Consider the following 15,900-nt stretch of genomic DNA (forward strand, 5'->3'; position numbering starts at 1 on the left):
GTTCCTAAAGCCTTATTTAACTCAGATAAACAGTAAAGGTGCTTTGGGGAAATAATAAATCACAATTCTATTTTGATAGATATAAGCATTTTTTTAAATACAGGATCTCACTTGGCTGGTCTGTAACTTGCTATATAGACCAGGTTGGCCTCTAGCTCACAGAGGTCTGCCTTTGCCTCCTGGGTGCTGGATTAAAAGGCGTGCACCACCATGCCCAGCCCAATATATAGATTTTTTTTTTAAAGTAACTAAAGGTTTGATTTACAAATGTCCAATTTTTTAAAGCTGGGCAGTGGCAACACATGCCAATGGTCCCAGCATTTGGGAAGCAGAGGCTAGTGGATTTCTGAGTTCAAGGCCAGCCTCTCTATAGACTGAGTTCCTAGGACAGCCAGCTCCACACAGAGAAACTCTGTCTAAAAACAAAAGAACAAAAAACCAACCAAACAAACAAAAACCCCACAAATGCCCATTTTTCTCTATGACTTGTTATACAAAAAATAAATATAAATATTTTTCCCTCATATGTATAGTTAGGGAGTTTCTGCCTTTCTGAATCTGGAGCTGGGAGTGACTCTTTTGCTTTGAAAACAAGAGCTGATAAAAATGGAAATTACTACATCATTAATGGGTCGAAGATGTGGATCAGCAATGCCGAACATGCAGAGCTCTTCCTGGTTTTTGCAAATGTAGACCCCTCCTCGGTAAGTTTAAAGAAAATGTTTCTCTCCTCCTTCTTTCTACCTTTTCTCTCTTTTTTTTCTTCCTTCATTTCCTTTTTTGTATTAGTCTTAAGTTCCTTGTTTTGTGAGAATTGAATGATCATTTTTTCCGCTCTTATTCACCTAGAATAACTGTTGCTGACATAATTATTAATTAGATAGAGAACAATTTATTACTTCTCTTTTAATATCCTAATTAAAAAATAATTCCTTTATTTTTATTTTATGTACATTGGTGTTTTGACTGCATGTATTTCTGTGTAAAGGTTTCAGATTCCCTGGAACAGGAGTTATAGAGTATTGTGAGTTGCCATGTGGGTGCTGGGAATTGAACCCAGGTCCTTTGGAAGAGCAGCTAGTGCTCTTATTCACTGAGCCATCGCTCCAGACCCTAATATCCTAAGCTTTAATTGGGTAGAAGTTTAATTTTTCTGTATAATAATGAAGGATTTAAGTGTTTGTAAAATACATTTGCTTTTAAGAGTATTACTTAAGAGCATTTCATTCAGATGGGAGGAAGTCATACAGCAAAATGGTAAGTAAATTTTATTTTGCTTTCTGATCTGTTTGAGAACATTGAATTTAAAGCGTGAGGGTCTCTTGACCACATACTTATTATAAAAATAACATTAACACCCGTTGTTGTTTGTCCAAAAGTACAAGAAGTAGTAAGGTTCCTCTCTAGATAATGCTGTGTAGACCAGGCTGGCCTCAAGCTCACTGAGATCCTCCTGCCTCCGCTTCCGAAGCACTGAGGTGCACTTAAAGGGTGCACCACCTTGCCTGGCATGGGGCTCTTGTGTAGTAACTAATGTTCTGCAGTTGTTCTGGTTTTGTCATTCTGCATTCTTCAGTACTTATCACTAAAGTCCATTTTAACTTTCTTTTTCTTTCTGTACCTGTGTGCATTTGTGTAGAGGCAAGTGCCTCTGTGAGGAAAGCAGAAGTCAACCTCAGACGCTGTTTCTCAGGAACTGGCCACCTTTGTCTTAAAGTTTGATTTTTTAAAAAAAATAAATTTTACCTATATGTGTATATATATTTGTCTGTGTTAGGGGTATGTACACATGGCTACAGGTGCCCATGGCACCCAGAGGACGTCAGATCTGCTGCAGCTGGAGTTACCTGAGGTTGTGAGCCACCAGCTATGGTGTAGGGAGCCAAACTTGAGTCCTCTACAAGAGCGGTATTGCTCTTAACTACTGAATCCTCTCTCCAGTCCCCCAGCTCTTCTTGAGGCAATGCCAGTTACTGGGACCTGGGCGGCACTGCTAAAGCTTGGCTGACTGGCCAGCAAGCCCCAAGGGCGCACCTCTCTCTGACCCCCAGCACTGGCATTACAAAGCATATGCCCCGCACCTGACTTGTTACGTGGGTTCTTGGGCGCCAACACACATGCTTGAGTTTTCAGAGCAGCGCTTTCTCAGCTGAACCCTCCAGCCCCGTAACTTTCTTTTTACTTTTGAACTCTGTATATGTTTTAACTTAATTAATTAATTTATATTTATTGTTTATGCGTGTGCTTTGCCTGCATGTGTGTTTATGAATCACAGGCATGTTTGATGCTCATGGAAGCCAGTAGAGGGAGCTAGATTTCATGAAACTACAGTCTAGATACTGGAAACCAAACTCTGGTCCTCTGGAAGGGTAGCAAGTACTCTTAACTGCTGAGCCATCTCTGTCTGTAACCCCTTGGTTTTCTTACTTTGAACTCTTTATAAATAAGGGATTTTAAAGCCTAAATGATAATCACATTTAATTGTTTTTTTAGGGATACAAAGGCATCACCTGCTTCTTGGTAGACCGAGATACAGAAGGTTTTCATATAGGAAAAACAGAGAAGAAAATGGGGATCAGAGCTTCTTCCACTTGCCAGCTTACATTTGAAAATGTGAAGGTAGGTATTCTAGAATAGCCCTGACCAAAGGCGTTCTTCACAAGAGTTGAGACCCAGAGTGGAAACTTTTCTCTTCAGCCTTTAACCTGGACAGCAAATGTCAGATGTGAAAATCTCAATCATTATTATTATTTTTTATATAACCTACATACTTCTGAAACATGTATATTTTATGAACTTGGTGCTTGTGAACTAAACATCTGTGAACTTGAGAAGGAATTCTGAGGTCTGTTCATCAATGGCCACAAGATGGGGGTGTTGCTCAGTGAGAGTGGAAAGTAGCCAGGCAACACTCTACAAAACCAAGATCTTCCTCCAGGATGCTGAAGCTGAGCTAGAGCCTGGCTTGGGCAAGCTGGGTCATCACAGATGCTCCCATATCTTTGTGTACTGAGATGTCTTTACAGACGTCTTTGGGTCTCCTCCCTTCTTCCTACTTTCCCTTATCCTCTGTTCTTCCCTGCTCTCACTCCTAACTAAAACAAAGTATTTCCTATTGTTCCTACTAATGATTATGGAGGATATTTTGCTATTTGTAATGAAGATTGGTGTGTGTGTGTGTGTGTGTGTGTGTGTGTGTGTGTGTGTGTGTGTGTGTGTGCGCCCACGCTTGCATGAGCCATATGTGTAGAAAAGAGTATAGGATCCCTTAGAACTGGAATCACAGACATTTGTGAGCAGCCATGTGAGCCATGTGGGTTCTGGGAGGAAAACCTGTATCCTCTGAAAAAGCAGCTAGTCCTTTTAACCACTGAACCACCTCTCCACTTCTACTGTTCACTTTTTATAATACAGCTTGCTTTCTCCTTCCTCCTCTCCTGCTAGGTGGAATACTGTGCACACTCACACATGTGCACTCACACAAACACACACCTTAGTAGACTCTTCTAAAAATGAATCATCTCAGCTGAAGAACAGTTTATTACTCTTGTTTTTGAAAATACTTTATGTTTTGTAGTATCTAACGAATTATCTCAAGACTGTTAACATACAAATAAGAATTGGAAATAAATTATTATTCGCTTATGTTATTGACAAATTATATGAGATTCCCTTTTTTCATTCTAATTTTTTGTTTTGCTGTTGTTTAAACATTTTATTTATTTATTTTATGTATGTGAGTACTCTATCTGCATGTACACTTGAATACCAGAAGACGGCATTAGAGGTTGCTGGGAATTGAACTCAGGACCTCTGGAAGACCAGACAGTGCGCTTAACTGCTGAACCATCTCTCCAGCTCTGACATTCCCTTTTTAAAAATTCATTTGTTCATTAAGTAGACTGTGCTTAGGCTCAGGAGGATGCAAGAATGAGCAGCACAGGCTTGGAGAGAATAGTGAGGAGATACACAGATGTCAGCAGGCAATCAAACTGGAGTGTGCGATACTTTCCCCCTTAATTTGTTTTAGATTTATTTATTTTATTTTCTGTATATGAGAGTTTTGCCTGAATGCATGCATGTGTACCACATGTGTGCCTGGTGCCTGTAGAAGTCAGAAGATGATGTCAGATCCCCTGAAACTGGAGTATAGATGGTTCTGAGCCATCATGTAGGAGTTGAACTTGAGACCTGTGGGGAAAACGAGTGCTTTTAACCACCGAGCCATCTCTGCAGCTTCTCTCATTGAAGTTTACTCAATGCTGTGATGCAGTAATATCACACAAGTTGGGACACACACACGCACACGTGCACACACACACACACACACACACACACACACACACACGCATGCGCGCACACACACATCCCAGCATGTATGCATAATTACATGTTGTTTGTATTTGGAATCAAAATAAATTGTGTAAATCTAAATTTACAAGTAAGTAAACATTTGTATTTCCAGGTCCCAGAAACCAGTATTTTGGGAGAGGTTGGCCATGGCTATAAGTACGCCATAGGAAGTCTTAATGAAGGCAGAATAGGCATTGCTGCACAGGTAAGTAAGAGCTTAGCTCTTTCACACTTTGAGCCAATTAAAGAAAAAAAAAAAAAAAGAATTGCAATAAAGAGTATCTGGAAGCTTTAGAACACAAGGTGGCACCCTTTGCTTGCACGTGGGAAAGAGTGGCATCTGATGATTCCTCTCAAAGTCTACTTTGGCCAATTATGTAAGTGTCCAGGAGATCAAACAATGGCTGAGTAACAGCTGTTTTCTGCTTTGAGAGCATTAAAGTATTATCTAGTACCCCGACCAGTAACTTCCAAATATTGTACATATTAAATATGGCATCTGTCTTTCAGTTAACTTTTCAAAATCTGACGTTCATTCTTTTAGAAATGTTTAAAATTACGAATGTCATTCTTGCTGTATGTTGTTTATCATATATATGTGTAATAATATAAATATATATGTAAAAATAAATTAGTTAATTAAAAATTATTCTATTATATAAAGATGCATATTATATTATGTAAGTATCCATATATTATACAAGTATCTATATATCCATATTCTATTATCTATGTATCCATATATATATATAAGTATCCATATATGTCCCTAATATATATTATATTTTATGTCATACCTCTTTATGTATATATGTATGTATGGTGCATGTATATGTGTGTGTTATTCTGATTACTCTCTCCCCCTGTCTCTCTAATCTCCTTCCCATCCTTAGCAACACCACAGCCCCTGCATGCTAGCAGATTCAGATTCATGACTATTGGTTTTGTTTAGGGATGCATTTCCAGGGCCATCTCCATGAGCTCTGGCTTGGGACTGTGCACTGGAGCCTGGTGGAGTCAACGGGTACACAACTGATGGCAATGACTTATCCTCCACCCAAAATCTGTCAGTAGCAGGCAGTTCAACAGTGAGGTCTGGGGCCCCCTAAGCCCTACCTGGACCTATCAATAATCAGATATCTATTTGTTTTTCATCAGTATCTGAGACTTACTAACTTAAAATTTTTAGATTTTGATACAAATTACATCTGCTAGCTGTTGAAATAGTTAAATGTTGAATGGAAAACTCCATTTTTTTCCTACTGTTTTTTACTATATTTACAACATTTTTTTTTTTCTGGGAAAGGGTTTGCTGAGGATTGAATCCAGGCCCCAAACAATGCTAAGCATCTACTCTGCCTCTGAGCTATACCCTCACCCTAACAAACTATTCTTAGACTAGGATTCAACTTCAGTTTCTAACAAAGCTAGAAAGAGTACTGACATACTGTTAGTTTTAAAGGTGTTCTTGAAAAAAAAAAATAAAAAGGTGTTCTTGTTGTGTGACTTCATGGATGCAGCATTAAAGCTCCTGTGTTAGCCTTGTGGCTCCGAGATATAAACATACTATAGATGGTGTGACCATGAAGTCATGACGTAGGCTTTATTCTAGTTACTCCACATTATCTTATAACCCAGTGAAGTGTTAAGAGCAGGCACTACTGTGTCTCAGTAGGCACTTGTAGAGGAAAAGGTGCATGCAACAGTGAGCTGGGGCCACTGTTCCTCAAAACCTTGCAGCTGCAGAGAATTTGTTTCTTCACTATTTACAATGGAAACATTTTACCAAGGTAGAAATGCATGTTTTCATTCACAGTTGATCATCTCAGTGTTTAAGCCAATGGTGTTGGCACATGCCTGTGATCTCAGAGGCTTTAGGTAGAAGGGTTGAGGGTTTAAGGATACCAAGTTCAAGGCCAGTGTTGCTACGTAGTAAAACCTACCTAAAAAACAAAAGCAGGGCCTGGAGGGCGAGTTCAGCAGTCAAGAGCACTGGCTGCTCTTCTGGAGAACCCAGGTTTGATTCCCAGCACCCACAAGGTGGCTCACAAGCAGCTGTACCTCCAGTCTCAGGGCATCTAGTGCCCTCTTCTGGCCTCTAAAGGTCCTGCATACACGTGCTGCACAGACATACATGCAAGTAAAACACTCATTCACATTAAAAAAATAATAATAATGAAAAGAAAAAAAATTAAAAGCCAAAATCAAGTTTCACATTAATAGAGGTCTACCTGCTGGAAGATGACATCATCTATAACCACAAAACCTGCTGCCTCATTCTCATTCATGGTTTGTTGAGGCATTGTCCCACTAATTTTGGATATAATCTTATGTTCTCCAGAGAATACTAAATAAAGGCTGAAAAAAATGTGAATGAACACTAATGAAATATTGATGTTTGTGAGCATCTCCCCCCCACACAAAGCTTTAACTATTGATTTTTTTCTTTTCTTAAAACCTATGTAGTTTCACATAATTAGATAGTGATTTACTAGCTACCTAATGTTGAAGTTTAGAAGCCATTTTTAAGCCCAGATCGTTCAATAGATATGGAAATTGGTTAGCAATGAGACAGTTCAGCTAAAATTGTTACCACGTCTTGACTTGTTCTTCAAGTGTGTACATTGGTGTTTTTACCAGATTCTTTTGTCAGTTGCCTGAAGCCCAGTTAAGTCATCCAAGGAGGTTTTTTAAAATGTTGATGCTTAGACCACACTTCCCCATCCCCTTCCTCCCATTCAGTGGTAGAGTGTTTGTCTAGCATGATTGACAGCATGGCTTTCCCCCTCTTCAGAAAGCAAAACAAACAAACAAAGCAAGGAAGTGACTTTCCATATTTGACTCTGAGGATTAGAGAGACAGTCTGCAGTCTTGAGTCGGTTCAGGGCTAAGCTCACTTCATGCCTGGAGAATCAGAGCTGAGTAAGGAGGTTCTCTGGGCAGTGTCCTGTTCAGTAAGGATAGCTATAGTCAGAATTTGCCTGTGTGCTGGTATTAAATACACTCACAGCTCCATATGCGCAATCAGACCACGTTGCCTCCAGATGATCAGACACATTGAGTAAAGGTGCGTAGTGAATACCCAAGCACCTCCATGCTCTAAGCTCCCCTCCTGCCTGCCTCATGATTCAGTCTTCCTGTGAAAGGAACTTGCAGTTTGGGTAACTAAAGGCATACACTTGTAATAAAATACATTCTGATCTTTTGTTGTTGTTTTTTCCCTCTCTCTCTTTTAAACAGATGCTAGGACTGGCCCAAGGATGTTTTGACTACACTATTCCATACACTAAAGAAAGGACGCAGTTTGGCAAACGGCTATTTGATTTTCAGGTGTATATAAATTAAACTTTCTCTGTTGTCTTGGACTTTCAACCTCGCCCTGTGTTAAAAGCCATGGAGAGGGGTCCCCCAAGGACATTTTATTGGGAGGAGAAAGTCTCATGGGATACACTGTGGCCACCTTAATTTCTTTCCAAGGGCAGAACTATAGTCCTTGTGGGTTCACACCCCAATTCTCCCGTGTGCAGGTTCATATGACTTTATCTGAATGCCTGGCATAAGAAATGTTTCAGGCTTCAGAGGTTTTCAGAGTTTGGGACATTTTTTGTGGCCATGGTAAGATATCCTGGAGATGTGAGGTAAATCTAACAATTCATTTATATTCTATATATTCCGTAGGCAGCTCTGAGGTAATTTTATACAATACTTCTAATTGTTTTATATATGAAACTGAATGTCATGGGTTGAACTTTCTACTTGTGGTACCATCTAAAACTCAAAAAGTTGTAGACTTTGGATTTCAGATTAGAAATGTGTACCCTTACTAGCCATAGCTCCTGCCATCATCTCCATCCTACACAAGAGAAACTGGGGCACATAGAAAGTGGGTTCCCAAAGTTTCGTAGCTGATATATTTTTCTTAGTTTCTAGTCTAATTTTTATTTCAGTATACTATGGTACTGTCTCAAAGCCAGCCCCCAGATAGATGGAAGCAAGAAAGGCAAACAGTGAGACAGGTTAAAGGGAGCTTTTGCTTTTCTGTAAGCTAGGAGTCAGTTTATAGTTACTCAGGGTCAGGTAAACTACTGAGTATAGTGATGGTGGCATTTTTAGAGACTATTGAGGTGTGTTTTTTTTTTTTAAGGTAGAAATTTGATGTTAAGAAATTGGTCATGCCAGGCATGGTGGTACATGCCTTTAATCCCAACTCTCAGGAGACAGAGGCAGGTGGGTCTCTGAGTTTGAGGCCATTCTGGTCTACATAGTGAGTTCCAGGAGAGCCAGGACTATGGAGAGACCCTGTCTCAAAACAAATAAACAAGCAAACAAAGCAGGGGGGAACAAAAAAGGAAATTTGATCATAACTCCTTTGGTGAGAGTCGTAGGGTTATATCTCACTATCCTCTCACCAAAATGACTTTTTTTCCACCTGGGTGTGTCAATAGCATCCTTGTCATCTCTAGACTTCAAAGCTTTAAGGACAGGCCCAGACAGTTCATCCTTACATCTCTCAGCATAGATTTGCTCATGTCCTGCATGCAATGCCTTGTGTTTACAGTGCACTCAGGGGACCTAAAGCTATCATGAGTTGTTTTATGTTTTGTTTTATTTTGAGAGGGTGTAGTCTTTTTTTTTCCAGGTAAGAGGCATACCACTGTTACCTTTTTTCCTCCCTTGGTACTTCATATGGTAATTGAATAAACTACACCATGGTGACTATTTAATTGACCCAAAGTATTTTGTAAAAATGATTGTAATCTCTGAATACCACACAAAAAGCATAAGAACTTATATAACAATGATTTTGGCATAAAGCAGGCAAATTGACTAGTAGGCAAATACAGAAAGCCCAGCAACAGACGCGTGCATGTATGTAGACTGATACATGGTAAAAACAACCTCATAGGCCACAAAGTGAGAGTACCCTCTCCATGTGGAAAAAAATGAAGTTATCTTTGCTTCTTACAACAGATAGAATTCAGATCCATCAAAGAAATCATGTAAAAAGCAAGCCTATTTTTAGAAGGAAATAAGAGACTATGTTTATGATATTAAGGTAAGAAGGGATTTCATAAGAAAGACTGGGCATGGCCAGGTGTGGTGGCGCATGCCTGTAATCCCAGCACTCGGGAGGCAGAGGCAGATGGATCACTGTGAGTTCGAGGCCAGCCTGGTCTACAAAGTGAGTCCAGCATAGCCAAAGCTACATAGAGAAACCCTGTCTCAAAAAAAAAAAAAAAAAAGAAAGAAAGAAAAGAAAGAGAAAGAAAAAAGAAAGACTGGGCATAAAGGAAAGAATCAGGGAGTTTTCCACGCAGAATGGTACACGCTTATAACACAAGCATGGAGAAGGCTTAGGCAGGAAGATTAACATTTCAGGACCAGTCTTGGATACGTAAAAAGCCAACCAGTAGTCAGAACCGTACACCAAGGCACTACCAGAAGAAGGACAAGTAGGAAGAGAAGGAGAAAGAAGAAGAAGAGGAGGAAGAGGAAGAGGAAGAAGAAGAAGAGGAGAAAAGAAAAAAGGAAAAGGAAAAGAAAAATCAGCAGAAAAATTGACTACCAAGGTTATCTTCCTCAAAAAAAGATGTCATAAGTGAGCTGGGCTGGAGGTATAGCTTGGTGGTAGAGTGCCTGCCTAGAATCTAGAATGTAGCATAAGACCCTGAGTTTAATACCCATAACACAGAAAGAGATGGTGTAAGTGAGAAGACTTGTCGTGGCAGGGAGATATTTACTCTTTGCATAGGTTTGCAGGTGTTCTATTTATTGTGATGCTTCATAACTTACATATATAGATAGGCTTTGTACATATCAAAATAATGTAAATATCAAATGCCACAGAAATAAAAGAATTTTTCAGATACTTACAAACAGCCCCCGACCTCACAGTTTTCCCTCTTTTCATTTAGAGAAAAAAAGGCTTTTCATTAATGGAATTTTATTAAGTAATTGCTTCAGCTGAGACTGTCTTAATATTCATCATATATTATTTAATTAACTACTCTTGTTAGACTCAAATAATGAAAACAAGAAATTCTGGCTATAATGTTCAATAATGTGCCTCCTATTGCTCAACAGAAATTAGCATATAGTAAATGCTTGAATGGTGGATAGGTTAGACATAAGAAACAGTCCAGTCTGTAATAAACATGGAGGCTATATTTTCAACAAATCAGGTTTTCTGGGTTTACTTTTGTTTTGTTTGCTTTGGTTTTTTTGTTTTTGTTTGTTTAAGACAGGGTCTCAGTATGTAGCCTAGGCTGAGCGTGAACTTGCAGCAATCCCTCTTGTTTCCGAGTCTCAAATGCTGGGATTACAAGTACGTTCCTCAATGGTTGAACCAAAGCTTAGCAGATTGTTTATCACAGTATCAGGCAGTTTACATCCATAGTCTCTCTAAGTCATTTTATGCATTGGCAAGCACTTAGTGGCACCTCATCACCAGATAAAATGTCAGGGTGATAGCAACTTTTTAATATGCTTTTAAAAGTTATTCTTTAAAAATAGAATAAATTCGGGCTGAGATATGGGTTAGTACTTGCTGGACTATCTTAGAGACCTGAGCTCAGATAAAAGCTGAGTGAGACTGAAGGGGCATTGCCGGGGCAGGGCATCACAGCCCAGAGACTCACTAGCCGGCACTGAAAGGGTTAGCACTAGCTTCAGTGAGATCCCTGACTCAGAACAATAACATAGAGAGCAATAGAGGAAGGTAAGAGACAGTTTTCTCTGCCTCCAGGAGAGCACACATGGGCAATTGCTTGCATACATACATACATACATACATACATACATACATACATACGCATGTGCACATGCACACACAATTCAAAACTAAAACATTGTAAAGTAACTTCTATCTTTTCTTAAACAATGGCATAGACTCACATTAATAAGTTAGTTGAAGGAAGAAAATTGGTGCTTCAAATATTCTTTCATCACTTTACAGCTAGCAACTTTTAATGTGTTGAGGTCATGTTCAAAAATCAAATTTTTCTTGATTCAATGAAGCAAAAATGGGAAAGTTTTGTTTTATTGGAATTTAGTATATGCCCAATTTTTATCATAAACAGAAATAGTTATTAGACATGAGAGTCAAGGTTTTAAAGCCTAACTTTATGATGATGTTATTTAAAATGTTAACAAGCTGTGAAGGATCACATGAGTTTTGAAGGTTTTCAAAAAAGGTCCCATAATACCTCTAGTGTCTTATTTCACTTTAGATTGCAGATTTAAGGCATTTAAAATGAGTTAATTTGATTCCTTTGGGGTGTGTTTTGAGTCTGAGAGTTGCGTATCTTACTTGCAGTTAGAGGTAAACTGAGGTTTGCAAATTGTCATTTTCTAACATGGGTTTCGACATTACAGGGACTCCAACACCAAGTGGCCCAGGTGGCCACCCAGCTGGAAGCTGCACGGTTACTGACGTACAATGCTGCTAGGCTTGTAGAAGCCGGAAGGCCATTCATAAAAGAAGCATCTATGGCCAAATATTATGCATCAGAGGTAAAATAGAAGGAGTTATTCAGCCTCCTTTTTCATACATGAGACTATTAGTCTTTCACTTGGGAATACTGATTAAGCTTAGGTTATCCCCAAGGAAGAGAATGCGCACCTTCCACTTCCTACAGTGAAAGAGTAAAGGTAAAGAGTAAGAGTAAAGCTCCGCGGGAAGATATATTATTTCTGGGGTGTCTCAGCGTTTTCAAGAATGGCCAGTTCAGGTTGCAACACACCCCCCAAGTGTATAGAGGCCTCCTCTGAGTGATGACCTCAAGCCCATGGTTGCAAGTTGGAGTGTACCATGGAAGACATGTTCATGACAGAACCATATGAGATTTAAAACACCAAGAAACGACGATCTACACGTTTATTACCTTCTATTCAGACATGTCCATTCTCTGTGTACACATGGTACTATGGCAAGGGAGTTGACCCACATCATGGGGCAGGTGTCTCCCAGTCTTGACACTGTCTGACATTTTGACTTAGGATTATCCAAACTTCTGACACTCTCATCTCAAAATATGATGAATTGCTTTCATAGCTTTCCTGTGGCATATATAGCCCATGGGCTACAAGTTGGATACTCTGATAAATGCTCATTTATCCCTTACAGTTCCTAAAATGAGAGTCTACCATGAGCTGGGGTCAGTGTAAAAGAGAAGAAGAAATTAGAAAGGCGAGCTGGCCTTGGAGGAGGATGAGCAGTTTGACTATCTTAATGGTGTCTCTAGGACATCTAGAGAAAGCCTAACCTCCAGAGCCTCTTTCTCCCTCCCCTTCCTATTTCCCTCCCTCCATCTCTCCTTCCCTTCCTCTGTCTCTCCGTCTCCATCTTCCTCTCTCTCTCTCTCTCTCTCTCTCTCTCTCTCTCTCTCTCTCTCTCTCTCTCTCTCTCCCTTCCTCCCTCTCCTCTGTCCCTCCCTCTTGTTGCTGTGGTTAGCTTGCCTTCAGTGACTAGCTCTCCAGCATCCTTCCTCCTTTATACACACTGTTGGGATTGCATCCTCCATCCCAAGGATAACTTTCTTATCTCAGGTCCTCACCTTAGTCCCAGCTGCAAAGCCCCTCTGTTGCCGAGTAAGACAGCCCACTGAGTTTCTGGTATTAGGCGCTCTCTCTTGACCTCCTTGAGGAGCCATTACAATAGTCAAACTGCTTGCCCTCCTCCAAGGCCACCTACCTTTTTGGTCTCTTCTCTCCTCTCACTGTGACCCCATTCTCTCTGGTCCCTGAGGCCAATGGGCCCCTGCTCTCCTTAGAGCCTTTGTACATGTTGTACCTCAGCCTGTAATACCCCTAACTGGGGGTGTAGACCTCAGCTGACTGTTTCCTCACAATGGCTTTCCTGACAAACTCTTCTGCTCTCTGCAGCTTATAAAATCTGTGCCCATTGATTTAATTATCTGTCTCCAAATGACAAGGACTAAAAGGGCAGTTTATGTCTTCTCCTGCCCTCAGAAAATATTTGCTAATAAATGGTGCCTGTTGATAATCATGTGCATATGAACAAGTCTGATTTCTTTTTTTTTTTTTTTAAATGTCTGTGAATTAATAGGGTACTTTAGAGAAATGGTGTGGAGACTTACAAATAAGTGCAGCCCTTCTACTTGCTAACAGTGAATCTGTGCTCACCTTGCCCAAGTTTGCTGGCTTCCAGTCTGTAACTTGCTACTTGCTTTTGGTAGGTTGCTGGGCTAACAACAAGTAAGTGCATCGAGTGGATGGGAGGAGTAGGCTACACCAAAGATTACCCTGTGGAAAAATTCTTCCGAGATGCAAAGATCGGTAAGCAGACTTTTGATGGTTTATTTTGTTTTGTTTTATTTGCCACTGTGGGTATTTGGGCTATTGTATTTGTCGATTTTATATCACTGGTACTTAGGTAAAAGCATTTTAATCTCTGCAGTATGTTTATTGACTTTCTTCATGGCTGAATTTCTTCCTTCTTCTTCCTATCAGAAAAATGAATTTATATTTCTAAAAACACCAAATTGACTCTTAAAACGCCCCAGTAGACATTTTACGAGAACTGCGACAAAATCCACTATCTTCATTTTTCTGTTACTAAAATTGATAGTATTTACTATTCCTGTAGTCTAGTGCTGTTCTCTGAAGTATGGTTCTAATTTCACAAGGCAGCTGCCTCATCATGCCTGTGTGCTCCAGTGCTCCACCAGCAGTGAGGAGAGTAAATAGCAGCTCCAAAAGCTGCCATGTCCTTAAAGCAGCTGGGCTTATAAACCAATGCTCTAAGAGCCAAATCCTCAACTGTTCCAGCTGATTGGACTGATCTAGAGATCGAATGGAGAATTGTTACCTTAGTCAGGATCACTTTGGACACTGACTCCTGTTACTTACGGCAAATGCAGGGTGGTGTTTTTAGACTCATCTCTTCTGTGGCTCTCTTTAGCTGTGGTTGCACTGCTAACTGTCCTTATTCTCCCTTTTGTTTAAGGTACAATATATGAAGGAGCATCCAACATCCAGCTGAACACCATTGCAAAGCGCATTGACGCGGAGTACTGATGCCTGTTGGATTGGGCCCTCCCTGGTATCGCTGCCATACCATGACCAGCCGTTATGCCTTACAGAGCAGAGCCTGCAGAACATTGCAGCATTTCATTTGAAGGCACTTGTCCTTGTCCTCGGGCCTCGCTTTTATCTCTTTCTCTTTCCAGTCCACTCTAAAACTATTCTGAAGCTGCTGTACACATTTATATTTCTCATCCCAGTTTCAGAGTATACAGGAGTTTCACTGTACCAGCATTTGAGAAGATGAAAACATTTGAAGTATTGGTATTGCTGACAGAAATGGTCACTTTATATGCCTACTAAATCTTTGTACTGTGGTATGAGCCAGAGGAATGTTTGTTACAGTTGGCAATTTTTACTTCAATGCTTTATAGATTCAGTGTTAAGTTGCTAAACAAGGTAGAAACCGGTAAAATTTATTTGGAAACATTTAGAACTCCTAGTTCTAAGTATCAAAGAAATAATAGAAAATAAAGATATAACTTGTAGGCCACATAATTGACAACAACAAATGACACAAAATGTTATTTTAACTAACAAAATCTGTATGTTAGACTCCTATATGAAAGATATATTGCATGATGGCTTTTCAGCAGGGCATTTTAAAAAACGTGTTCCTGTATTAGTTTTCAACTATAAAGTTTAAATAATTTAGCCTAATCATCAGAAAATAATTCATTGGATCGTGCACTATTTTTCAGTAGTATGATTTATTTCTATATTTTAATTGAGTATTTTTTCTGTCAAACTTGGTTATTGGACTTTATCCTAAATAATAATTAATTGAGAAATTCAATTTTGGTTTTCAAAATTGATTCTCAAGAGAAATATCTTACCCCTATAAGGAAATAATATGGCACTCTCATGCGGAACAGGGAATGAAGAGAGTGGATAGTCTGAAAAGGCACATTCAGTATAAATACAAGTAGTCATTTGTATACTATATTAAATAATTTTATATTTGTGAAGACACAGATCTATGTTTTATGGTGCAAATGAAAAACAGGCAAAGCCTAATCAGATATATAGCTGACGAAGCAATTGATCAGTGGTAGGAATTTACAGTCAGGAGAAGACCGTCTAGTTGATGTTCCTGAGTCCTCTAGAGAGAGAAGTAGACAGCAGACAAGTGAGTTTTACATTTCCTGAGGAAACACCACATGCCAGATGTGAAAAATGCCCCAAGGCTCATGCAGTTGCTGAAAATAGTCATTACTTCTAAACAGAAAGTATTTTAGTGCTTTTGCAAAAGGACAATGTTTATTAAGAAAACCTGACACTTTCTAGGCAATTTTGCTTTTCACAGTCATGTTTATTGAGGTACATTAATTTCCACAGTGCGAATCATAGTTAAATATGCAAGGTTGTGTAAATATGATTGAGATAGGAATTACATTAACACAGTAGGAAGAAACGGAACAAACTTAGACCTTGAATCCAAAGAGACGAAGCCTACTTGACTTTCAAATGGGGAAATGATGAAAGCTCCTCCCCAAGTCCTTC

At 39.5% G+C, this 15,900-nt stretch overlaps 1 protein-coding gene across 1 annotated transcript in view; it reads left to right on the forward strand.

The window, feature by feature from the left end:
* The window catches only part of Acadsb (acyl-CoA dehydrogenase short/branched chain), a 50,063-nt gene extending 34,726 nt beyond the window's left edge, over positions 1–15,337 (forward strand). The window contains exons 5-11 of the mRNA XM_051145444.1: positions 534–704; positions 2,494–2,619; positions 4,466–4,558; positions 7,594–7,683; positions 11,728–11,865; positions 13,551–13,650; positions 14,321–15,337. Coding sequence (XP_051001401.1) covers positions 534–704; positions 2,494–2,619; positions 4,466–4,558; positions 7,594–7,683; positions 11,728–11,865; positions 13,551–13,650; positions 14,321–14,391 — 789 coding nt within the window. The 3' untranslated portion in view covers positions 14,392–15,337. The remainder of the gene's footprint in view (positions 1–533; positions 705–2,493; positions 2,620–4,465; positions 4,559–7,593; positions 7,684–11,727; positions 11,866–13,550; positions 13,651–14,320) is intronic.
* The last annotated feature ends 563 nt before the right edge of the window (positions 15,338–15,900 follow it).

Source organism: Acomys russatus, chromosome 5 (genome assembly GCF_903995435.1).
Source record: "Acomys russatus chromosome 5, mAcoRus1.1, whole genome shotgun sequence".
NCBI lineage: Eukaryota > Metazoa > Chordata > Mammalia > Rodentia > Muridae > Acomys > Acomys russatus.